Raw genomic sequence first — 26991 nt, forward strand, 5'->3', positions numbered from 1 at the left:
ACACAACTAAAAAAGGTCATCAATGCTTTTTAAAAAGAGTCAGTGATAGAGAATTGTAACATAAAGTCTGTCTATTATTTCGATTCAATTAAAGTGACATTTCCATAATTAATAGTTTAGTAATTACTGTTATACATTTGGGGATCATGTAAAAGATTTCTTTCGAAAGAAACTCACTTCAATTACACTTAGGGGTTTCTGGGGAATTCGTAAATAGTAAACTGCATACTGATACAGTCTGCTAGACATTAATAAGGTACTATTTGTTCTTCATCTTTGATTCTTTCTACAGTGATTAGATTGACACATGCGCGATAAAATTTCTATTATTGGTCTTCAGAGGTTAATATATTCTTTGAAAACTTAACCTCTGATACTCAGGGTAAGTTTTAAGTGCATATAATCCGAACTGAAAGAATACGAGATGGAAAAAAACCAAAACGAATGGCAAGTATACTTTCGGTTACTTAGTACATGTTTATATTTTATAAGCAAGTGTATGCCCCTTGGTCAGGCTCGTGTATGCTTAAGTTCTCAAAACATCCAGGCATAGTTTATGCTTATTATATGCTTATGATTCACCTCGAGCCAAGTTTTTAGTGAAATTTCAGAAATTTTGTAAAAATGTTTTCAGATTTTGGGAGCAGTGGAATCGGAATGTAGGAAACCGTGGAAAGTCTTTTTTTCAATTGACCTATACCAAACCTTTTTAAACAGATAAAAATGACAACTTGAAAAATATTTCAGGCTGACATACATGCTTATTAGGAATTCTACAAATCTGAGCCTTCGTATGCTTATAAACGTTATGCTTATAACTTTCAAAGGCCCTAACGAAAATCTTTAAACTATTTTTTAGGCAGGTTTAAACCTACAATGCCAAGTCTTATTCTTATTCTAGCGTGAAAGCTTTCTGGGTAATTCAAAATAACACTGAAGTCATCGAGTGTATTAAAAAGCTGAATAAGCGTGGATCGTTTAGATCAATGTCCACATTTGACTTTTCCACTTTGTACACCAAAATCCCTCACGCAGAGTTATCGAGAGTGATGAATGAGATATGTGACTTTTGTTTCCAAGGAGGTGTCAACAATGCTTTCCCTTTCTTCATCTGGTGCTAGATGGATTTCAGAAGAAGACAAGGCTAGCTTAACATTTTCCAAAGATCTTTTTAAGGAAGGTTTGTCCTATCTCATGGGAAATTGCTATTTTACTTTAAGAGCACATGTTTTCCGTCAAGTGATAGGAATTCCTATGTGGTCGGATTCTGCACCTTTCATGGCAAATCTATTTTTGTATCACTTTAAATCGAAATGGGTCAAAAGTTTGAAGGAAAACCTTCAGAAAGCTCGACGTTTTGGAAAAACATTTCGATTTATATATGATCTCCTTACAATCAATGATAATGACTTGTTCAAGGAAAACTTCAAAGACATTTATCCACCAGAGTAGGAATTACTCGCTTTGACTAGTCCCCTGGCCCCAAAAATCAAATTTTTTGAAAAATGAAAGAACACCCCCAGATATTCACCCAAGAAACAAGTGTGCCAAATCACCAACCATTTTTGAAGTCTCCAGGCTGCCCTGAAGTTTTGGGACATACCTTATCGGGGAAAAATTCGTCACTTGCTGGTAGTTGGTAAACGCATTAAGGCCGGGGAAAATTTTCGTCGGGGAAAATATTCGTCACTTGTCCAAAATTTCGTCACTTTTCCCCGACGAAGTTTTCCCCGATAAGGTACACACACGGACATTCTCAGATTCTAACTCAACTGAAGTTAAGAAAACAAGAAATAATAAGGAAACTTGCGATGTAAAATATAGGTATGATATGGTATTATCCAAATGTTTATAGATGAAAAAGCCGAATAAAAGGGACAAATTACCCAAAGCTATAACCATTAAAAATTATAATAATATAACGTACATACAATTTGATTGTGCGATTCTGTATCAAAAATTGAGTTATAACAAATAAGAATTAAGAAAAACAAAAAAAATCAATTTAATCTATAGAAAAACAAAAAAATGGTACATAAAATATTTGTATAAACAATAAGGGTTGGAAAAACTAGGTTGGAATAAGGTGAAAGCTTACTACCGAATTATTTTAGATTGCTACTTTAAATGTTAAAAGACACTGATAACTCTTGAGAACCTATCGGTTAAAAGTAATCGAAAAGTAAGTTTTACTGAAACTAAGATCACATGATTTTTGATGATGTGATGTATGCAAAAAATGAATCCTGAGAGATTCATTCAAATATATAAGGTTAATAAAATTAAAGGTTAATAAAAGAAATATAGTATACACATATGATTCGATATAAAAAACAAACTGAAAAAAAGCACCGAAATATAACAAATAATGAGGTATAAAAAATAAAATCACTCCTGTATATTCACAAAAAATCTTTTTCCAATATTATCATTATTATTAAAAGCAATCAAAAAATTTTTTCTTTTTGTTCAGGGTGCCTGGAAAGAAGGAGAAACTCAAAACAAATGCAAAAAAAAAAATAAAACCTCCGCAAAAATATAAGTCATACAAAATATTTCAACGCGTTTTGATCTCCTCCTTTTTTCCGGACACGATGTTCAGTCAAGTAGATATGTCTGTTGTAAAGTTTATTTTATCTTCGTAGTTTATGTAAAATAACAAACCATTATCATTCAATTTTATCTTTTTGTCGTGTGCATAATTCCCACGTGACACTCTTGTACTAATTATCTGTTTTCAGATTTTCACAACTTGGTCAAATCATTTCAACTCAGCGGAAGGGCCAGCACTTGACCCCTTGTGTCATGCCACGCCCCCAACACCCTTTCAATAACAGGGCGTATAAAGCGAGCAAAGAAAAATAACAAGGAAAATTCTTTTTCATTTTTCTTTCATAGTGCGCCACCAGCTAGTATCCTATAAAACAACAATTTAGCAACATTAGTAAGACTCGATTTAGAACCTGGTTTTAGTAGCCAATACACCCAGGTTAAAGTATTTTCCACAGATAGTCTTGAAATTATCATACGATTTAAATTTTCGGTTGATAAATGATAAGATTCGTGAATCTGGTTAAAGTCTGGAATTAATCAATCCCTCCAAAAGAAGAAAAGCGTCGGGTTTGGAAAGAAATTCTTCCTTTGATTAGTGTTTTCCTGCAACGGACTTTACCTACCTTAGAAATGATCAACTAGCACAGAGACAGTGTCCTCAGTGACTTGATAGGCGCGTCCCGAGTCTAAATCTTTGGCACCCAGTCTGACGTTCTTCCATTGTCCTGGGTGTCCTACGAAAATAAAATAAAACCAACTATCAATTATCAAAATTTGCGATCGAAGGTTCCTTTCCCTTAGCTGTTTATCCGAGGCTGAGAAAGGGCGCTACTCCTTTCCCGTGATTTCTTATTCTGCATTTTCTTATTGCTGAACAACAAGCATCTGGTACCATTTTGATATCTTTGATAATGGGCCCGGCATGGGCTCGAACATTCAACTTTGCAAAGCGTATGTTCTGATGTTATCGATGATGTTCTAACTTTCTTTAGCAATATCACGTAGAGAATCAAACAGGTTTCAAAAAGATAAACCAATCAAATCATCAAATGAGTCCTTTATACCAGAGTGATATCAGTTTCGGGAAAGGTAAAAAATGTTTGAAAGTATCACAAAAGACACGACCTCTATTGAGCCAGAATAATGAAAGCAAATAGTGTATCCAAGTGTCGAGACTTACCAACTGGACTGTCTGATGATTTGAGTGAGAAGGCCATGCTGTCGTTGCTTGCCCCTTTGTGTGGTAATCGTAACTCGATTGGTTTACGGAATTTCAAACCATGTGGACCGCACATAACCAACGGGCTGAGAAGAGTTTCACCTGTCAAAAAGATTAAGGAACATTTACACTATTTGATAAACCAGTGAGTCGGAATGTATCCTTAATATCGGGGTTGCCTTTACTGAGATGATCTTAGTTCAGAACCCATTTTGTCCAATTCCATGGATATGTGACCAAAAAATTCAAATATTCGCTCTCTTGTCATTTTAAAAAAAAATTCTTTTAGCAACTTTGCCAGAGAATCCATGTTTTGAAAAGAAGGGGGGATAAGTGTGCAGCTGTTTAGATTCGAAACAAATACTGCAGCCTGGCATACAATAGCGAGTTTATGTATATTTGCACTTTAGAGGACGGTAAAATGACTGAAGCGATTTGGAATAGTCCGCAGTTCTGCCCCGCAAAATCGAGGACGGTAAAAGTGCTGATTTACCGTCGTCCTCAGTTGGTCCGGATCTAGAACCTTACCGTCTTCGTCGCAGAAAAACACACATACATAAACTCAGTAAGGACAACATCGTTAGCAGCTTTGGTGCAATAAATGACACTAACCTAACAACACTATCTCGTTGCTCATTTTCGAAAGACGTGCATATAACAATACTTACCACTATTGGAATCAAGTGGGGGCATGTATTTGCTGTCTTGGCACACTTTGAAGTAGATTTCTTGTTTCTTTCCATCGGGAAGCGCACCGGCAGGAATGTAGATACTGACGTTCGTTTCAGCGGACTCCAGGAGACCACCTCGATGATCGAATACACCACGAGCTGTGGCGATGACTTTCGGTTCGTCTTCACCACTGAAAAACAAGAATAGAAGAAAGTTTAATCGACGAAAGATATTGGATATTTACTACGTGCAGTTTAGAAGTGGGTCAATACTATTTAGTTAAAATTGCGGCGCCAAAAAACGTTCTGTAAAGTCAAGTCATGTTGTCAAGTTAGATGTCTTTGTCATTGTATTGCAGTTACAAGCACAGTACAGTGCATACATGCGTGCATAGTTGTGTAGGTGATGTGACAAATTAGTTATATTGAACGGAACCTTGATCTGCCAATCTATTATTTTTAATTGAGATTCGAGAAAGCTTCTTTTAATAATAGGTCGATGGTAGCCGATAGCCGTATGGCAGATGTTAGGTTACTTCTCCAGAGAAAAATGTTACCCAAAGTCAGTTAGTTATAACCGCTAGGAATTAGAGATAGAAATTAATTGTTAAAAAAAATAAGATAAGTATCATTGCTGTAATGAGGGGGCTAAATCCTGAATCTTGACAAGTAGTACTCCGGATAAGAAGAACACGGCTTAGTAGTACCATTTTACACCGATCCCCTGAGAGTATTACTTATCGGAGCTCAACTTATTTATCAGATTGGCAGATGGAGGTAAAAGAAACGTTCAATTATGTTAGTGGAGTGAATAGAGGATGTGCGTATTATAAGAATTAGTAGTAGTACGATGTAAGTACCCTGTAGAGTCATGCCCGTTGCGTGCAGTGGAAGGGTTAGCGGGTACTTGGTAAGGTGGGTAGTACTCGTCGTCATAAGAGTTGCCTCTGTAAGTGGGAGGTACCCGGTACCCATCGTTTCTGGACGAAGGAGGGTTCCTGTAGTGGGGCTCCTCCGTGGCACGCGGTTGATCATAGTCATTCCGAGGGTAGTCATAGTCATGCGTAGGGGAGGCGGGCTCCTGTACGTTTTTGAACGGCTTGACGTATTCATACCCGGGATGTTTTGGACGTGATGGAGGCTCCGATTCTTGCTCGTACGTGTTGCGAACGTTGTTGTACGGCTCGTCTACGACTTGAGGTTTGGGATTTACGCGCTTGACCTCGGGAAATTGAGCAGACGGTTTGTAGCTGTTTTGTGCATAATGGTCACGTTGAGGTGATTGCTGGGGTTGGCCACGGTATCGTGAATCGATGATGTAATTGCGTGGGGCGGCTGGGCGGGCTGGTGGTGGTGGCTCATCATCCGCTTCTGGCGCACGCTTAAAGAAAAGAAGTGGGTCAACTAACATTCCGAAATTTTTCATTCAGATTAATAAAGATACCACTTAAACCGGATTAAGCTTCTTTCTGCTGCCAAAACGGTTATAATCGTTAATTTCTTAAATCTAACAAATATTTAAAGTGACTGATCTGTACCTTTGGTGGTGGTGCGTTAGAGGTGACAACCTTTTGCTGGAACTTGCTCATTCGTTCTTGTAATGTAAGCACTTTTTCTGGCACATCTTTTTCGGGTGGTGGCGGAGGGCGGTAGGGTGGTAAATCATTTTCTTCGTCTTCATGGTTGGGGACTTTGCGAAGATCTTTCTTGAATTCATTCGGGAACACCCTGGAAAGAATAAAAAAATATGTAAGCAAAGGAGTCTATAAGCGTCTCTTTTGTTTTGTTTTTACTTTTCTCACAAACGTTTAGTTTACATTAAGAATTTCTTACATTATTCCGCCGTCTTAAAGTTTGGAAATTTAACGACTTACTTAACAGCATTAGCAGCTGGCTTGGGTCGCACTTCTGGTGGTCGTCGCGACGGTGGGGAGTCGGGTATCGGTTGTGGCATCTCATATTTAGGATCTCTCAGTACTGGCAAATCTTCGTCAACGTCGCCACTGTCGTATCTCGACGAATTCAGTCGGTTGTCTACAGGTGGTGGTGGTTGTCGGTAATCGTCTCGACTTTGTGGAGGAGGTGCTCGGTAGTCGTACTCGTCACGATAGTCGTTTCTCGGTGGACTTCGGTAATCGTTGCGATAGTCGTCGTCGTTTCGCGGAGGCTCGCGATACGGAGGGTCCTCGCGATATGGTGGATCCTCGCGATATGGTGGATCCTCACGATATGGTGGGTCTTCTCGATATTCGGGTTGTGGAGGCTCACGATACTAAGAGGAAGAAAATGGTTAGAAGTTATAAAAAAAGTTTAGTATCGAAATCGATAAAGATCGATCCTTTGAATTCTGCTGAGTTTAAAAGACAGAGATGTCGGTTTTCGAGCCTTAGGTGATGAAATGCCTAACAAAACTGAAAAGGGATAGGTTTGGAAATTTCCTCAAAGATAGAGATTTCCACCGTGTTTGAGAAAGGACGGTTCAAGAAGTTCACAAATCATTAGAGAGGTTACGGAAGAAAGCAACAATGTTCACTTACCGGTGGTTGGTCAGGTTTGAATGATGGCGGTTGATCCTCTGTTTCGTCGTCGCTATGGTGACGCCTCTCTTCCACTCGATCACGTGACTGTGAGCGCGAACGGCTCTTCTTCTTCTTGTCGTGTCTGTTGCGGCGACTCTCTCTGTAAAGAGGGGAAAATAAGAAACGTCAAGATTAAACAAACAAAGAAACTTTTTCGCAAATAAGACACAAAGAGTTTAAAGTCTTTTACAGTTTTACTTTGATCCTCTTACATCCTAAAATCATAATGAAAATCTCAGCTAAGCTGTTCACTAAAACTCTAGCTTTTTTCGAGTTGATCACAGTAGAGCTTTGGTGCATTTTTGATCAAGCAGGGAGCTTTTTTTAGTTTATTGTTGAAACTGTTGTTATTTGAAAACTGTTTTAAAAGTGGTTCACATCCATGACATGTGACGAATGTTCCATGGTAAGTTTCCATTTCATTTTGATGTTAGTTTTATTCTGAATATCTACTTGGTAATAAACTTATCCGAGTTACTATCTAGCTATGTTAAATCAAAGCGATATTTGAAAACGCTGAAGCAAAGGAAACCATTCCACCTATCATAATTATTAACACGATAAACGAAGGGCAGGCTTTTCCTGATGATGAAAGTTGGATAGCAATGCGAGGAGAAAAATGAAAAAAACCAGTCAGAAAATATAGTGTTTAGCGAAAATGCATAACGCAATAAATTCATCATTGATTGTTAAGATGGGAGGACAGGGAAGGGTTGTAGGGAAAAAATAAATAGAAAGTTCTGGTCGCAAAAATCAGTTTTATTGACAATTGAATCATGCTTGATGGTGAGCATTGTTATCAATAATGTTTTTGGCCACATTTTAGGTATTGTCATTTTGCATCATTGTGCAAAAAATCAGAAAAAAGTAATGACAGGATTTTGCACAAAGTCCAAAAAACCCTATTTTTAGGCAGTTTTTGGCCCAAATTTGCCCAATTATATATTTTTTCGAAAATCGGGCTCCGTCACATTTTAGGCATTGCCATTTTGCATCATTGTGCAAAAAGTCAAAAAAAAAAAAATGAGCCAATCTCGAGAAAAGTTGGTAACGATCGAACGAACGGACGAACAGAGGCTAATTTATAGGACCTCCACCGGGGTAGGTCCGAAAAACCAACAACAACGACGAAAAAAAGATATAGGCTTACCTGTCGGGTGACTCATCGTCGTCGTCGTGCGATCGGTGACGATGATGGTGATGTTTTGAGCGTCGTTCTTTGGTCTCCTCTTTCGGTTGCACTGGTTCTGGTGGTGGTGCGTTGAACGCTGGCTGCTCATCCGTCGGTGATGGAAGTGGACTGCGTATGAAAGAAAAGTTACGTACAGAGCAGGGTTATTGCTGATTCTTTAGACATTTGTAAGATCCACAGGGAAGGAGTTTGGAAACTATTCTAGTCGCGAGTTAGGGAGTTGCTAGTCGCGAGTTGGGGAGTTGCTAGTTTCGAGTTGGGGAGTTAAAAAATTACCGGCTACCGAAAAAGAATAACATACATGAAAAGTACGATTTTGAAAGTAAATGTAATATGAGAGTAATATAACACATATAATACGTATAATACATATACCACCTGTAATATGCTTATTTGCCTTAAACACGTGCGCTGAGATCATGGAAAGCTATTTTCTACTGTCAATTCATATCCATTTATATTTCCTGCATCACATTGAGTATATAATTCTTGATTAAAGTGACTTTAGAACCATTGTATTTTATAATGTGATCAAAATTTTTATTAAAAAGTGTCAATTCCAATGATAAAATGACAAAAGAAAGTGTCATTATTTTTCTAGCTCTATAAGCTATCTCTACGAATTTTTTGAGGCTAAGATGACTGTCAACTTATATCCTTTTATACAATAAGCATCACTTGCAGTATGATCAATATTTTTTGGGGAATTTGTTTGACAATCATTGTATTTAAAGATTTTGTCAATATTTTTACAAGAACGTGTCATGTTGTCAGCATTATGACAATGACATAACAGTACTAAGTATTTTGGCTTTGCTAGCCAGCACCTTACCATTTTCATGATCTTAAAGTCAATAATATGTTTGGTACTGGCTAATTTGAAATTTATACTTTTGGGCTACATTAGTTTAAATTAGAAAATTTTCGGTCGCCGTAAAGTTTTACGAACATCCCAACTCGAAACTAGCAACTCCCCAACTCCCCAACTCACCAACTAGAACATTACCTAGACTCACAGGGAAGAAATATTCTCAAATATATTCTAGAGTTTTAACAATGACATGAAAGGATACCATGTATCTTTTATCGTAAGCTTGCTTATACACAGCATACATAAAAGAAATTTCAAAAAAATTCGAATATTTATTTTATAATTTAGCTTTGCACGCTCATCATAAATATTCTTAAGTTTTTGGGGAAATTAATCCTGAAATATTCTTACGGTATTCTTAGGCTATTCATCATTAATATTCTTATAAAGTATATATTATTATAAAAGAGAAACTAACGCGTGTATCAGTAGAAGATGCACTTTGTATATCATCAAAAACAGTACATTTCAAAAACTAGAGAAATTCAAATCAATAGGATTTATTGAAGATACAGAAAGTTTCTATCGAAGAAGAATTCAGATAACAATGATCACCAACCTTTCATCTTCGTAATGTTTTCGTGCGAGGACGGGCGATGACGTCGTACTTTCACCTTCCGTGTCACTGTCGGCGCCGGACAAATAGGACATGTAGTTGGGTGGGTGGAACACCATGTCGTCCATCACTTCTGATGGCTAAAATAAAAGAGAAAGAAAAATTATGTTTTTGTTCTGCTACGCAGTGAATGGATTTGAAGATGAGAAGTCAGGTCAGATTCTTAATACATTATCAAATTTTGTCTCTTTTTAAACTTTGCCAAGAATGAAATTTGGTTGAGACGGACAAACAAAAAAAACAGGACTTGGCTGACCAAGATTGTTCGTCATAAAAAGCTACAATAATCAGAAATGTCAGCCTCTTAAAAGACTATCGTTTTCTGCAAAAAGATTTGAACCATACCTTTTCTTCGGGCATCCAAGCAGATTGTGCTTGCTGTGTGAAAATGATTTCCTTCAATTTAATGTAAAACTCTCGGCTCAATGCATCTCCTCCTGCAATGTGAGTATTGATCTTGGCCGTGAAAGTGTGGGGGTAAAATTCTTCGAGTTTCTTGGCGTTCGAGAAGACGCGTTTCACTTGTTTAGGTGCTAACGGGTCACCATGGAAGCCTGGTACTCCTGTTGGTGACGTCATCAATTCTTTGACAAGAGAAGCGCGCATGTCTCTGACGACGCCTCTGGAAGGACTCTTCAATAAGACAACAATGGGACACAACTGAGCATGCGTCAACATTTCGATTCCTTCTGGAGTGATGTCTAACAGACAGTGTTTGTTTTTGGCGATGACGTTTCGAATTTCGGAGATTTTGATGGTATCGGCGTAGGGTCGATCGTCGTGTCGGCCGACGTCCATGGGTGCTGAAATGATGAATTGGTACAGTTATAAAAATTCTTTACAAAAACACTAGTGGCAAAGTAAAATAAATGAAATTCTAAGGAATTGATCAAACAAATAAGCCAATTTTGTACGTTTTCAACGCAGGGATTTATAAACATTTGAATAAGGATAAAATTACTTACTTGGAACGTCAAATCGATCGGGCATTTCTTCCAGCAATTTGTATCTAACCAAATCTGCCAACGCACCCAAAACGACTACTGGGCGCATAAAGTCAGCTGTAATGCAAAGAAAATGAGTCGATAAAATTTCGTGAATACTATAAAGAGATTTTCATGGTTTTTTTTAGGTCAATGAATAAAAGGCATTTATGTTTTGGAATTTTTTTATATAAAAAGGAAAGGATCTTTCCTTAAGAATAAGGGTAGAACGCAGGCTAATAAGAGGATGCTTACCAACTTTCAGGACGACGCGTTCGTAAGCAGGTACTTGTACACCTTCCGCTGAAAACGATGAAATGTGCGGAATGTTAAATTAAGATATGAAAGACACGTAAAAATTTGCCATAGTACAGAAGTTTGAGGTGTCTAAAATTCTCACTGTTATAACAGAAGTACGAAAAAGGAGGAAAAGTAGAGTATGGTAGGAATGCAACTTAGACGTACGGAAGTATCAGTAAGGTTAATGTATTGCAAAAGAAGTTATTCAAAAAAAGTAATTTGCACGTCTTTATTACTCATAATTTTAAGACATTCACTTAGTAACGATTAACGAATACTAATGACATCATAAAATTGAAAAATTAGCATGAACAGCAAAAAATGCGGATTAAAAATTCTGAGATCATTGAGCTGGTATATCTATTATGAGAAAATACTTGAGTACCGTTATATTCACGATTCGTTAAAAATCCAAAATATGTAAAGAAACTTACCGAAAGACGATTCATCTAGACGGTCCTGCGAGACAAACTTGTGTCTTTTCAAAGTACCACCGGTCGAACCACGTCTCTTCACTTTCGATCGTCCAGGAGTGTTGGCCTGTTTGTCCTCAGTCTTCTGTGCGATGGCAAGCTGTTCAGCTCTAGATTTGTTGGGTAACACACCGCGCTCAAGCATGGTACCACTTTTACCAACACGCTGTGCTTGCCAATAGCCAATCAAACCTTGGTACATAGTGTCTCGAACGTTGAAGATTTCAGCCTTTTGGAAGACTAATTCGTTTTGGTTAGCTTTATCCATATGATCAAAGTTTGTCCTATTGGATATTGACAGGGTTAGATTAAGATTAACAGTCGATGGAGGTGCTTTTACCAACTCGTGAAAGTGAATAATAACCTGACATTGATGACAAAATTGTTAATCATGAAATTACAAATATAGTTTATCCCGAAAATCACAATTACAAAGTGAATCACCAAGGATTACCTGATAAAGAAATTGTCTCCCAAGTCTTTCTTTACGGCCTCAAAAACTTCTTTTTTGGATTCCACGACCAGCGAAACATCGTCTGGTAAGGCCAACAAAATGAGAACAGCTTCTTCCCTGGTGATATCGCTAAAGTCTATCTCATTGCACTGAATAACGAAAATATGAACTGAAATTTAGAATCAACAGTCAGAAATATATTTTTGGTAGCTAGTCTTTTAGGACGATAAGTCATAACAACATCTAATATGCCTTAAAATGACTGCTTCTATCTCACACTGAATTGCGTATAAGTCATGAAAACTAGACAAGAAAATTTTTAGTTCATTCAATGTCACTCACCATAATAATTTGATCGCCAGTCTTGAGTCCTTCTTGTGCTGCGGCGCTATCAGGCCGAATGGCAGCCACAAAAATACCGACAGCATTTCCTCCGGCAACCTGAATACCAACACTGCCTGTCTTGTGGAAGGAGATAACTCGAGCGTTCGGCCTGTAGCAAAAAAAGCGGAAATAATGATAAAAAATAAAGGTTATACAAAAAGAAAGAAATTTTCTGATTATTTGAAATGCTTTATTGAACAATGTTCTTCCTGTGCACAACATGAACAGTGAAATAAATCTGTCATTTAGAGCGTCGAAAAATAAATCTATATTACGAGATCTGCAAAGAAAATGTCAAAGAAAATTCCTCGAAATTCCACAAAATCTCAATGTTAGAATTACTACTACTGTAATTTTAGCCCTTGTTATCCAATTCTAACTCATTTGTTAAAGTGACTTCCTGTTGTACTAATTGTTCGATGAATTTTTATTAATTCTTACATTTCAGAGAGTCTGCGTTCGAATTTGCGTCCAACTTTGAGTCGTTCAATTTTAGCGTCCATGTTTTCAACCTCTTGGTTAGGTTGAGATTGATAGCGTTGTTTTTCAGCGGGTGAGGCGGCCGCCCATGAGTCTTTAGTGTCATTGTGTGGATCCCTGGGTGGTGATTGGTCGCGCGTCTTGTCACGTGGTTCTCGATCACGTGACTTTTCACGCTTGTGTTTGTGGTGATGTCGATCTTTGGTTGAAGCGTCTGTCTCATCTGAATCATCTTTCGCTGAGTGAAAAGAACAAATGATCGATGATAGATTTCACATCAGAAAAAAACTATTAAACTATCCCATAAAATCTGTCCAAAAAAGAAACAACTACTTGAAGCCTGATTTGTCAAAAGTAATTAGATAGAGAATGAGGATTGGCCTGTGTCTTCAAAGCTACCAAGTACCATAATGCCTTATTCATATCTAGCCATTCTAGAACACAAAATATGATCTATTTATTTTGTATAAGCATGAAATAGAAATTACGTTTTTGTGTGACAACTTCGGTTTCGGGTGCTTCAGCGGGTCGAGTTGGTTTGGATTGTTTGAGTGCAGCAACAGGACTTTCCTCTTTCTTTTCCTCTTTAGGTTTCTTGACCACCTTCAATTTGACTGATTGTGTCGATTCTTTTATCAAGTTGATACAGTCGGCCAGTTTCAGCTCTTGCAATTCCTTGTCGTTGATCTGTTACATGAAATTATTAGACTGTTAAAGTGGGGTCTCTTTAACTCGAATACCTCCTCACTAGAAAAAAGTTTGCTGGTCCCTTCAGTAAGAAATGCCTTATAAACCTTTCTTAATATCTCGAGTTTCCTTAGCTGGAATAAATTCGTGCTCCTCGTCGTCGTGCGTGTTCGAGTTATGGAGACCCCACTGTATTATTAAAGTCACTATTGACATTTCATGATATTAAAACCAAAAACTGTACACAGCTTTAACTAAACATACAATTTCGGTAAAAAAGACGGAAACTTACAGCAAGAAGGATATCTCCCTTTTCCAATTCAGCATTCTTGGCGGCAGGACTGTCAGGTGCGAAGTCACGTAAAAAGAATTGAATGCCAAGCGAGAAACCATAACCTCTGTCTCCTCTATCCAATACAACTTCGATCGATTCTGATCCTTTCGGCAACCCACTCAAATTCTCTTTACTTTTACTTCTACTCTTGGGATTCAAAGATTCTCTGCTTTTAGATCTGGTCAAATCATCTCGGCTTCGTGATTTACTTCTTGATCTGCTCTTCTTATCCTCTCCGCCTTCTTCGCCCTCTCCTCGAGCACGACTTCTACTTCTTTTGGGTTTATCACCACCCTCTTCGCCCTCACCTCGGTGCTTACTGCGGCTTCGTCTGGGTTTGTCACCATCTTCGCCATCTTCACCTCTATGTTTGCTTCGACTTCTCCTCGGTTTGTCACCCCCTTCCTCTCCATCCTCACGGTGTTTGCTGCGACTTCTGCGTGGCTTTTCTCCGTCCTCGCCTTCACCACGACCTCGAGATCGACTCCTGCTTCGTTTCTTTTCACCGTTTTCTTCTCCCTCCCTGTTTCGACTTCTGCTACGACTGCTTTTTTTCTCTTTACTTTCACTTTCCATATCACGTGGCTTCTTGCGACCACGCCCTCTGTCACCGCCTTCTTTGGGTGAATCCTTGGATCCTTCCTTGGGCACATTGTTGACAGCTTTCTTTGGTGCCGCTCGTTTGATTTGCTAAGATTGAAAAAGTAAACGAAAATTAGTCCATTATCACTTAACATCTACATTATAATTTCCTCAAAGGATGGAATCTCATATCATATCCGTTACTAAAATTCTACAAGGATAGAGACCGGCGCACTTACCAATATCGCTTGAAGGCCAGCAGTTTTCAATGCATTGACTGTGTCTTTGTGTGTGACTGCTGGTTTACCGTTGACAGAAATGATTATGTCATCTTTCCTGGAAAATTGATGTAAGGTAAAATGTAGATTAATTATCAAGACATTACATTAGTTTGAACTGCTCTCAGACAACCTGGCAATTACTACAATGTTCTACAACTTGATATTTAAAACACACTGTAAAGAAGATAGATCTTTATATAAGTTTAAAAATCTTCATCGACACATAACTATCGGCATTAGCTTACCTAACAGCGGCAAATGCAGCAGGACTTTTATCAACAACGTCAGTGACAAGGATAGATGTATCTCCGTTGACATGGTTCGGGTTTTCAGCACCTCCTGTGATGGCAAGTCCAAAACCTTGACGTGAATTTGCCTGAAATCACAGTATTTATAACTTATCACATTAAATGCATTCAAAACTAAAGAAGACCTAGGTGTTTTGTCAAAATATAAATTGATCGATTTATAATTTAAAACTGTTTTTTTGAAAGCAGAGAAATTTTCCCAAGCAAATCACATTGTTTTCTGTGCATTTGAATTACAGTCCCTACCTAATAAACATATCCATCAAAGATTGACCAAGAAAAACATAAACTCTTATCTTAAGATAAATAAACAGATAGGTACTTTACCTTTTCTAGTATGGCTTGTATTATTTCCCAACCATCCTCTGGACCCTACAAAAGCAATAAATATGAGTCAGTCAGTTTAATTGATCGACCTCAATTATAATTAATACCACTTATTCAAATTTTAATGTTCCAAAGCAGTTTATTTGCATATGACAAACAATGCTGCTGTAATTGGAGCTTGATACTATATCTGCCATTGATACAATAATAGTCAATGCAAATAGAATCACTTTTTACTACTTTAGATCATATTACATTGAATTGGGAGTATATTTTGACACTGTTTAAAAATATCCTCTGTAAGACATATATGTGTACGTATGCTGTACAGAAACTAACAAAAGGTCTTGGTGCTTCGATCAGAGTCTTTAAGCATCAAAATTATACTTGCTGAAAGTTGTCAAATACAGTAATATATAATCTTCAAAAACGCCAGTTGTAAAAAATCAATTTTACCGTAACATTCTACGTACCGAGGGTGGTTTAACTGTCACAGTCATTTTTCATCAACAACAAATAAATCTATATGTATTTTTTGTTTCTGCCACCTTTGATTTTATTATGTTTATTAAAATTTCAGACTGTATAACAAAAAAGATCAATGTTGAATAAAATGGATAAGAAAACAAAGTCTGAACCACCGGCGAATGATAAGAAAAACCCAGAGATACAAAATAAATTAGAAAACACCTTTTTCTCGTAAAGGCATGGTAACAATTTTTCTTTAACAAAAATAAGTCAATAAAGTCTTGCAGAGAAAACAAAATACTTCTATTCACACAGCTCATTGTAAAAAAATTAGATATTAACTGTGCCAATAAAATACACTACTTTCCCTGTCATTTAACATTTTAATTATGGAAAAAACGATGGAGAGATAGAGTTATTAGTAGCATGTCACTTTAAATACACCATTACAGCATTTAATAAGACACAAGTTTCCATGGTAACTAGATCGGCATTGAATGAAATCAATTATATAAACTTAATGACGCATCCCATAGTGGAAATGCTACCTCTGATGTCATGCATTTTTGTCAAATATACAATGAGAAAGATTATAATTACTTTAATACCGTGTATACAGGAATTGTGGAAATGCAATAAAAAGGTATGATAGCTCTTGAAATGATACCCTCTCTAAATAAATGAATTCAGCAAAGTACTAACCATAATACAAATAAAAAATCATAAAGCACAATATTATCAGATATTATTACTGTTTCAAACAAACCCCTCTTCGTTCCCATTTGATACTAGGAAGACATAAGAAAAGCAACAGAAAGGCCAACCTTATGAGTAATAATAAACTGTACAACCATGACAATAAGAAATGTTACACGAGCTTCCTCGAGATCAATACAAATTACCTTTAACAAAACAAAACACAACAATACACATTTTTCATCACTCTCTACCTCTCTCTCTCAATCTGAGTTTGTAATACAACACTGTAGATAAACAAATCGTCAACAAGCAGTAGATTAAGGGAGATACTGTACAATATTTTTCTCAAATTCAAATCAAAGTGTCAATTCAAAAGTATACAAACCATATATACACAACGATTTTGAAAATACAAAGATGGCCCTCAACACAAATTTTTTGTAATCCTATTTCAGAATGTTTTAAGACGTTATAAAACTTACAGTTCACACAATCACAATAAAACAATAAGCTAAAATTCTCTCTAGTCTACTTGACAAATTATTCAAAAAACATTTTTTATTTCATTCATTTTTTTATGATTTGTGATCTTTCATAGAGATTGTAGTGTAACGGAGGAATGCTAAATAAGCCTTTCAAAGAGGATGGAATCACTGCAAATCAGTGAATGGAACTATTAGAAATATCAAGGAAAAAATCAACGCACAAAAGTTAAGATACATTTAGAGGAGAGACCATCTGAAAACTATGGAAAACCTTCCATGACAGTAACTCACCAAAAGAATTTAGTAAGAGTTCAAAGATATAGTATTTATTTTTCTAAATGAAAGAAGAATATCCTCTACTAGAATGAAGCTGCTCAAATGTTTGCATAAAACATGAGGTCTTGAATCAATGAATAACAAAAAGAGAAAATAGTTGAAATTGAAATAGAAAAGTTAAATAAAACCTTCTTTAAAAAGAGTGAAAATAAATAATTGTATCTTTTCAAAAAGCATTTGAGTGAAAATAATTAAAGTGTAGACTTGATTGTATACAACTTGTAATGGATTTTTAGTGAGTCTTATTATTACAGAAGAAATGAAAATAGATGTGATTTAAAAAAAAACAAGAGTCTACAACCCACTTAAATCATGCTGTTATTTTAAGTACAATTCTAGTCTCAATTTCAAAAATAAACAAACAAAATATTTAGTAAAAATGTTAAAGAGTTGGACAGGTAGTGGTCTGGCTGAATTTTTCTGGAGATGCCAACCTCAAATTTGGCAACCAATATATGTTTTTTTCCTTTGCTAGTAGACTTGGTGATCTGAGAACTTCATTTTCAAAAAACTTTTGTATCTGTGATTACTGGGAGAGAGATCCTTCTGATAAATGGAAAAGGCCCTATCAAAACCAGTCAGTATTCCGTATCCTAGGCAATAGGGAAATCACACTGTGAGGTCATGTTCGCAACACAAAGCTGCTGGTGTTGCTATACTCAAATGACTCAAAAGGATGGTACATCCTTGCATGGTCGAGTATGACAAGTGTTAGCAACCAAACCTCTAAACTATCTAAACCTCTCATCTCAGAGCAAGGTATCAATTTCACCCTACATGGTTGATCTGCAAAGGTTCCTTCGCTTGTCAAGTGAATCACAACACCAAGTGCTTCTGTACCAAATATCATGCTTTTTGCTAAAAAAGTTGTGAAAATCAGTGCACCATTGGCCTACACTATTAACCACAATCTGACACTTAAAATCCTATTTGAGGAAGAACAATACTAAGCACTCTTTTTATAAGACAATGAGGCTCAAAAGCACTAAGCAGTCCTATAATTTTGTGTCAACATTAAGCTTACCATAATCATCAATTCTCAGGGCAGCTGACGAAAGGTGTTGTGGCCTACGGAAAAAGCGGACTCTCTTTTAAAATGTTTAAAAAGAAAGAGAAAATTTAACTATCCATAGCTTTAAGGTATGTGTTCACCTTCCTTGACACATTCTCTTTAATTGATCATATCTTTAGAACAACAAATTTTTATACATCAAAAGTATATATTTTCTGAAAGCCAATAATATTCTCTTTCTAATGGTAAAAGTTTCAGCTGAATTTAAAAAACTGGGCAGGATATAATTAAAATCTTAAGAATTTTAACCTTACCTACTTCAAAGAAGTTAAAGTCACCCATAGCTTTTGAAATATGAAAAAATAATTTCGATACTATGTTCCCAATAGATTGAACCAAAAAAATTTCTTAGGATTTTTTTTTGGATCGACTTTAACTCGAGAAAACTTAAAAATTGTTATAATTTGGAAAAAAATCATTCATTTCTCGAGTTTTTTCCACTTAACCTGAAATTGTGAAGCTTTAACTCGATTAGAAAAAAAATCCTAAGACATTTTTTTAGTTCAATTCTTTGCAGAAAATATAAAAAAAAAATTAAGTTCATAGCTAAATGCTATGGGTGACTTTAACCTCGTTAAAACTAGTATGGTGTGGTAAAATTTCGTTTTTTTCTACATCAATTTGAAATTTTTAACGAGATGATTGCTGTTAATTTGAGTAATCAGTGAAATGTGTCAAAAATATTACTATTCAATAGAGGTGAGAATAAACATCAGCTGAATTCTCTCTTTTGTCTTTGTTGTTTCCGAAAGAGACAATTATTTGAGTAAATAATCCATCATAAGACGAACTTTGTTTTGAAATTTAAATGGTTATAACTCTAGATCTAAAAAAGATTTTAAGATCACGATTTTACCAAAATGAAATCCAGTAACTTTTCTTCCACTTTGACTGAAAAATTTTTTTTTGACAAAAAATCGGAAAAAAGGTGTATACATACCTTAACTGATATGCTAACAAGTGATACTTTTATGGACCTACCTGGTTATCAAACTAATCAATGAACATTGAAACAATGAAACACATAGGACATAACTGGTCAAAATATAAAAAAATAAAGAACAAGAACAACTCGAGAAATTAATGAAATCCGGCGATTCTCGGCTGTTCTGGTGATTTTTAGAAAGTTCCTGTACCAAAATCAGTTTTATTGAAAATTGAACCATGCTTAATCGTGGACATTCTTATAAATAATGTTTTTGTTTGAAAAACACAAAGACATAAAACGAAAAAATCCAACAACAATCTGCAAAAACGGAAATTTCCGGCTCTGTCATTTTTTGAGCATTGCGAATACGCATCATTCTGCAAAAAGTCAGAGAAAAATAAGGATGAAAATTCAAGAAAATGTCAAAAACTGGTTTTTCCGGCCTATTTCCGGCCTTTTCGGCCGGAAAAAAATGTTTTTCGAAAATTGGGCTCCGTCACATTTTAGGTATTGTCATTTTGCATCAGTGTGCAAAATTTCATAAAAAAATATAAAGTACAGCTCGAAAAATTCAAGAAATACTGTCCTTCCGGCGAAATCAGGTTGTTCCGGCGATTTTTGAATAGTTCCGGCTTCAAAAATCAATTTTATTGAAAATTGAAACATTCTTAATGGTGGGCATTGCTATTAATAATGTTTTTGAATGAAAAAACAACCAATCGTAAGGAAAAAGTCCAATGAAAATCCAGAAAAAACGGCGATTTCCGGCATTTTCGGCCGGAAAAATTTTTTTCTCAAAAATTGGACTCAACCATGTTTTGGGCATTGCCATTTTGCATCATTGTGAAATTAGAAAAAACTAATGAGCCAATCCTGAGAAAAGCTGGTAACAGACGGACGGACGGACGAACATGGGTTAATTTATAGGACCTCCAAGGTAGGTCCAAAAACCAAGCTCATGTCATTTTACCAATCGAAAACAGGCCTCGATTGCCAGCCTGGAATTAGTGCACAGTACTCCGAATACATTCGGCGTGAGGCAGTAATTACTTTTGGCGTATTGGCGTAAGGAGCGGATATAAAGTAAGATATTGACGTAAGTCAAAACTTTTCAAGACGAGAGGAGCACGACCATTCTAATGCCCGATTTCATAACAACGAAGAGTGTAAAAAATAGGTGTTCAAATCATTTGAATTAATAAATCAACTCACTTTAGATTTCTAAAATATGGCTCATGGTCAATAGAGTGGTGGCAGGGGGGCAAGTGCCCCCCAGTGGAGGTTTTTCAAAGGGGTGCCAAAATACTAAAGGTGCAAGAAGACGCCTCTTACTACTAATTTCTGTTCCCCGTTGCTCTTTTACACCTTAAAGATATGGCAGTTTTAGGCCAAAAAGAGAGAAAATACCCAAGGGGTTGCAAAATCAAAATCTTCTAAAATTGCCTTTCCAGTTTGACCAAATTTTAGTCGACCCACCACGCTACTGCTCATGGTCATGATTCATTTAACTTTACACATTTCTTTCTTAGAAGTACCAGCAATTCAAGCTCTTTTTCTACAAATTTTGATCAACTTTTAGGCATGAAAAGCTCAAATTCCTCAGGGGCTTTGCCCCCTGAACCCCCACCAGGCCTCAGCCCTGGACTCGTTTGGGGGCTTACAGCGGGTGCTGTTCTGCAAGCGGAACTTCTTTTGGCGTGCACCTCAGTTTAATCAAATAACAATTTGGCGATTTGGCCACCTGGAACAATAGGTAGCTTGGCCTTTTTATCACAAAACACTATAAAGTGCCAGGCATCGAAATAAGGGATAGAAAGTGCATCGCAATTTTTTGATAAGCATGATTTTGTATCCTAAAATGGATCAATTTTCAATTTTTAGCTTGTAAGTAATCCAAAAACGCATCGCGAATTGCGAAATGCGATACGCTAATTCGATCCCTGAGTGCACTTTTTAGCCACCAGCAAAAGTTTCCCTGCCTTGTTAGAATATGGCTCGACAACAGATCTCCCTTTCCTCAGAACATTTCGACATTTTAGAGCATTTAGAACTAGAAAGTTAGAACATCAGTAAAACACTTTGAGAAACTTACTTTTTAAATAAAGTTGCTTTTGTGTTCACAATATTTCACTGCAATTTTCCTCAGAAGACATTTTTGACTTCTTTTGACATACTACATATTTTACTTTAGTAATAGATCTTTTGTTTATCTGAATACATCCTAATAGTTGAATCCTAAAAGTTGTAAATTTGTACCATATCACAAAACTGCCTTCGAAATTCGAGTGTTGGTATACCGAGAATTTTGAGCCTAATAAAAGGTTAAGTTAGTTTGCTAACCACAGATGTTTTAAAACTGGTCTGTAGTTGACAGCCAAGTTATGCACCCCCTTGTTCTTAAAGATGGAAGTAATGTTAGCAACCTTCTAATCCTCAGGTAGTACCCCTTCAGTCAGTGTCTTATTCATAAACCTTGAAAGGGGCTTGGAAATTTTGTTGACAAGTTCTTTCAACATTCTTGGGTCTATTTCATCAGGACCAAAATATTTGTATGTATCTAAATCCTTTATCTTTATACTCATCATATCTTTAGTTATGATGTCTACAATATCTTGTTCTGTTGCTCTGTTCTCCACTTCAGAATTGTTTTTGGAGAACACTCACTTTTTCGTGGTCTTTGTGACGCAGAGGTGACTTGTCTTTAGGTGACTCGAGAAGTGAAGAAACACCTGTCACAGCTTTCTTCATCTTATTACATGCGACCAAAAGACCTTTGGCTTTGTTTTGGCAGTAGTGCAAATGTTTCGTTCGTATATGTGGTTGTGACATCATTTGATTTACCCTGTTACGCAATGTAACATAGGTAAGCCGATTGCGTCTTCTTTCCTCTGGACACAAAGCTCCAGATTTTTTTCACTTACTTTTCTTTGCAGATAATCTCCTATTGGTATAGATCCCTTGCTCCTAAAACTCTGACAATCGAATTCTTTCAATGGAACAAATTGATTTCTAAGCTCTAATAATTTGTTTTCAAATGATTGCCAAATTGCCTATGGATTTTTCGTCTATCAAATTGAGTTATCTCTCTTGCCATCTCTTGCAATTGATGCAGAGACTGTTTCATTGGAGCATAATTGCCATCATCAAAGACGTATTGGTATTGCTTTGGATTAACTTTGCGCTCAGTGTAGCAAGCAAATACATGGCCCCCGGCGTGCAAATCGAATTGAGGGGGCCATAAAAATATGTCGCCCACCATGGTTGGGTGACGAAGAAAATTTTCGACTTTTTACCCTTATTTCACCCCTCCAAACGGTATATATAAGATTTTTTAAAGTAAAAAAAAAATACTTTGCAAAATATTGGGCCGGTAGTGGGCTTAGATATTACAAGTCACATTTCTGATTCTCCTCACCTGTGAAGATCAAATCGATCATAGAGGGGTCATTAGTTCCTTGACAACGTGTTGGCTCATTCACGTGTTGATATAGAAGGGAATCACGAATTGTATCCAGGAACTGCCCCTCTTTACTCTCCTCGATAGTGTTTTCTCAATTTATCACAGATATTCTTAACTTTTTGGGAAAATTCATTAGTTAGGATGCAAACCCAGGGTAAATCCACCATGCAATATAATCAAAAGCAAAAATTTGGAATTTTTGTGAAACTTCTCTAGCATTACTGGGAATAAATTGGCAATTTACAGGTAAAAAACTCTAAAAATAACATTCTTAGCTTCAGTTAGGGACCATTCAAAAAGTATGTACAAGCTAAAAAATATAAGCTTTTATAATATGTACGCTTTTACATATTACCCCCCTCTAGGAAAAAATGTTGAAATCATAGCAGAAATTGACTACGCAAGTTCGATCTTGATTTTGATAGTATAGTCAAGACAAGATCAATGTTAAATAGTTAGTCACACTAGGAAATTAAGCTTTCAGAAAAATCAACATCAGTCATCTACAGGATGTATTTCAACAACAAGGATGAGAGTTACCTGAATCAAATTCAAGATCCCAAGACAATCAATTAAAACTTGAAAACTTAAAATGAGACAAAATGACCAATTGCGAACGTGCAGCAGCCAAATATCAACCCACCAAATTTTGTCATTTAATTCCCGAGACAGCGTTTCGATTTTTAAGGCCTTGCTTATACGCTAAAGTAAAAATAATTCCGCACATGTAAATGGGTCATTGTTTCCGGCGGTGCACGGATCTAGGTGGGTTCCGCCTCCCCCGTAGATCTATTTCTTGGGAAGTTGATCTTCAAATTAGTTTTCAAGGTTGGCTTGGCTCAAACTTTTTCATCTATGGCTCAAATTTTAGGCAATTTCTCAAAGTTTTTGAAAATGTTAATTTCATTAAAAAGCGCCGGGTTATTTTTTCATGAATCCCTTTAGAAGTTTTGCGGTGCATTTTTTTGCTTGAGAGTCAAGTAAACGATATAGCGCTTTTGCAGCATCAATCTTTGATATGCATTTTGGCGGGACGCTAGTGTGACTAACTATTAAAGATTTCAATAGGTTGATATACATATAGTTGATATACGTATAGTTAGCACCAACTGGATATCCCATTAAGTAGTGTAATCTAATGTTTATCTGTCTATATCCAGTGAAAACTACTTACTTTTCCTTCTTTACAAGTTGAATTAGTTTTTTCAAAAGCCATTCCCAATTGAGAAACATTCTAACTTCCTTATTACTCTAATTGTTTCAGTTCCATCCCAATTTTTACAATAGTGTTGCTGATTGACTAAGTGACAAAAACACTAACCCTATAATTTTAGTTATGAAACAGTGAGTGCCACCCAAACTTTTCTTTTGCCAATTTCAAAATTAATGTCCAAGAAAACTAAAGGTTTTTCTATTTTTTTCTATTCAACAAAAATGATAGTTTTAATGGAATCTCTTAGCGTGTTGATGCTAACTGATAACATACCGTGAACAGTCGCGGCCTGGCAGGGGGTGCAGGGTGTGCAGTGCACCACCCAGAAAGATCTGAGAGGGGTGCCAAAAGAGCTTTTCAAGGGGACGCCAAAATTTTGTTCATTTTTAATTGGGCAATTTGGCGCCCTTCGGCACGTTTATAGGGCCTTCTATGAGTACAATGTTAATTTTTTTCGCCTGCGGCGCTTTATTTTACCCTTTTACATCCTTTCTATCTTCAATTTTTTCAAAACTTCTATCAATATTGAATCAGAAGTAAGAGAAGTGTTTTGTATCCACCAAGGGTTAAAGAGAATGCTTACCCCCAAAATGAGAGATTGCCAAAATGATCAAAACTTGTTAATTCTCGCTGTGGTTTTTGTGGTCTTATACTGACTAACTTTATCCGTTTTAGAAGATCTTTTAGGCTGTTTGACCTTTCTTACATCAAAATTTTTTGCCTGCGGTGCCAAAAATATAACGAACCCCCGGGGGGGCACTGGGTTTGCGGACTGACGGCATGTGCGGGCCAAAAATTGGCTTTTAAAATTGCACTCTTACAGTGCAGCAAAAATCAGTGAAAATCATACCCTTAGAGTGCATTTTCCCCCAAATTTTCGATCCCTTTCGTGCAAAAAATGGTCAAAATTCTAGCATTTTTGGTCAAAATATCTAGATTTTTCAAGAATTTTCTGAAATTTCTACCCTTACAGTGCATCTCTAGTTTTTCCGACCCTTACAGTGCATTTTAAACATATTGGAAAAGGTACCCTTAGGACCCGCACATACCCGTCGGTCCTTTTGCCCAGCTGCCCCCCCCCCCGTGAAGAACCCTTCCTCCCAACTTCTGAATTCTTGGGGCCTCTTTCAGCCATTGATCTTTAATGGAGAGTAAAGTTAGACCATCTCACGTTACAAAGATAATCCAATTGTCTCCAGTCCAAGAGAAAGTAGCCATGTTTAATGTTTGGAATTTTGTGTACTGATAAGTAGAAAAAGTTAAGATAGTTTAATATTTCCACTTAATGATGGAGGGCGCAAATAAGGACAAAAATACCAGGGGCGCCAATTTCATAGTTTGCACCACCAAGAAATTTAAGCCAGGCCGCTACTGACCGTGAAGTTGGGTAAATTGCATCAGTGGAGGGAAACTTGCATAGCCATCAAATGACTGACCAATAGCATACATCTCCTGTTTTTTTTATACCTCCATTATTATATACTGATTCTTTCTTGAGGAGCAAGGAGAGTTTTCTTGTCGCATAGGCTTTAAGAGTCTATATTTTACGTGGATAGCCCAGTAATCTAGGACTTTTAGACAGTCTTTCGATTGTTTTAACGGGGGGTCCAAGCGGGGATTTGAACTGCAAATCCCAGCAAATCCTTGGTTTGAGGTGCTAACAGCTAACCAGCCAGGTCATTCATTTGAGGGCTATGCATGTTAGCCTCCACTGATGCAAGTTACCCGATCTCAGGGTACGGAATTACTTCCAAAAAACACCTCCTCGATTAAAGGCCAAATAAAATACCTCCCCCTCTAGAAGGGACATTTTTTTGAAACAAGTACAAGTCAGTATATCACAGGAAATTTGGACTTGCAGAAGAAGTATTATTTGACTTTTGTATTTTTTACAGACCATATGTAGGATGCAATACCATTTTGACTACAAAAATCAGCAGCAAAAACATTGTAATGGTTCCAAAAAATAAAATAGTAGCGCTGTGACCGGCTGTGGTAAAAAACTCAATCATCAGACATCATAAAAGCTTCATCAACAACACACCAAGTATGATGGTACTGAAATACGTTGAAATATAAACCAAATTTAGAACATAACATGAAACTTCTTTTAAGTAAAATATTCAGGGCAAGAATTCAACATTCAATCAAGTTCTACAAAAAAAAAGAAGAACAAAAGGATGTGATATGAATCATAATGACACCCTTTTACAACCTTTCACAACACAGCCTTTTCTTATGAAAGAATTTTGCATTTTAAGCAAAAACAGAAAAAGCCATCTCTAAAAATAAATTCACTAACAAAACTATACCTGATTATAGCCTGTAGGAGCAGGCATGATGTGTTTAGGGATTCTCTAATTTGTACCAAAACCAATCTGTTGTTGACTGATCAATCTTTTATCATTTATGCCATGAAACCCTGGCATGAAATATGTTTAGTTTAGTCTGTAAAAAGAACAAAAATAAACCAAGTAGGTATTGAGTAGGTCAATTTATAAAAATATTAAAAGAACCTTTATCTTTCAAAATTCATGAATAAAATATTCCATAAACATGTAACATATTTTTCTTGCAAATCAATAAACATTGCTCATGAAAAACACCCACCGAAGCGTAAAAGATGGCGGTTCAAAATAAAATTTGATAAATTTCCGGGGGCTCAACCTTAAATTTCATTTTATCTTATTTTGAGATTTTCTAATTCTATTTCAAACTGAAGAAATCATAGACCTTTAAAAGATATAGATATATTCTGATGATTATTATGAGTACTTGAAAGTTGAATTCTTATATCTCAGTCACTATATTTTGTCTAAAGAATATGAGATAATTTTTTTATTTCACCCCCGTCGAAATTTTGCCGTTATAATGCCGTTTTTCGAATCGCTTCTCTCCTTAGACAAAAATGAACACTTTTCTCAATGCTTGTAAAAGTGACAGAAATTGACAGGTAGGCAATGACATATTTAATGGTATCATTGCTGTACTTTCATCAAATGACTATATAATTCAAAAAAATAGCAAGAGAAACAA

General features: G+C 36.4%; 2 protein-coding genes across 5 annotated transcripts in view; one reads left to right on the forward strand and one right to left on the reverse strand.

The window, feature by feature from the left end:
• The window catches only part of LOC136811124 (uncharacterized), a 164496-nt gene that overhangs the window by 109178 nt on the left and 28327 nt on the right, over window positions 1–26991 (forward strand). The window lies entirely within an intron of this gene.
• Window positions 1815–26526, reverse strand: LOC136811109 (tight junction protein ZO-2-like). Of its 4 annotated transcripts, none has more exons than XM_067067711.1 (23): window positions 26268–26526; window positions 15295–15339; window positions 14905–15035; window positions 14618–14714; window positions 13755–14486; window positions 13264–13462; window positions 12737–13013; window positions 12254–12404; window positions 11912–12060; window positions 11419–11741; window positions 10940–10987; window positions 10667–10762; window positions 10047–10504; window positions 9645–9781; window positions 8173–8322; window positions 6981–7122; window positions 6318–6715; window positions 5982–6171; window positions 5304–5824; window positions 4441–4634; window positions 3734–3874; window positions 3177–3287; window positions 1815–2917 (listed from the first exon to the last, which is right to left on the reverse strand). In XM_067067711.1, the coding sequence occupies exons 1-22, from the start codon at window positions 26292–26294 to the stop codon at window positions 3178–3180; spliced, it is 4716 nt and encodes a 1571-aa protein (XP_066923812.1). In that variant the 5' UTR covers window positions 26295–26526; the 3' UTR covers window positions 1815–2917; window position 3177. The 4 variants fall into 4 exon arrangements, with proteins under 4 accessions (XP_066923812.1, XP_066923814.1, XP_066923815.1 ...); XM_067067713.1 differs by having other exon boundaries at window positions 5559–5824; window positions 26268–26405; XM_067067714.1 differs by lacking the exon at window positions 26268–26526 and adding an exon at window positions 15768–15882 and having other exon boundaries at window positions 5559–5824.

This window comes from Clytia hemisphaerica, unplaced genomic scaffold (assembly GCF_902728285.1).
Source record: "Clytia hemisphaerica strain Z4C2 unplaced genomic scaffold, Clytia hemisphaerica genome assembly, whole genome shotgun sequence".
In the NCBI taxonomy this organism is placed as follows: Eukaryota; Metazoa; Cnidaria; class Hydrozoa; order Leptothecata; family Clytiidae; genus Clytia; species Clytia hemisphaerica.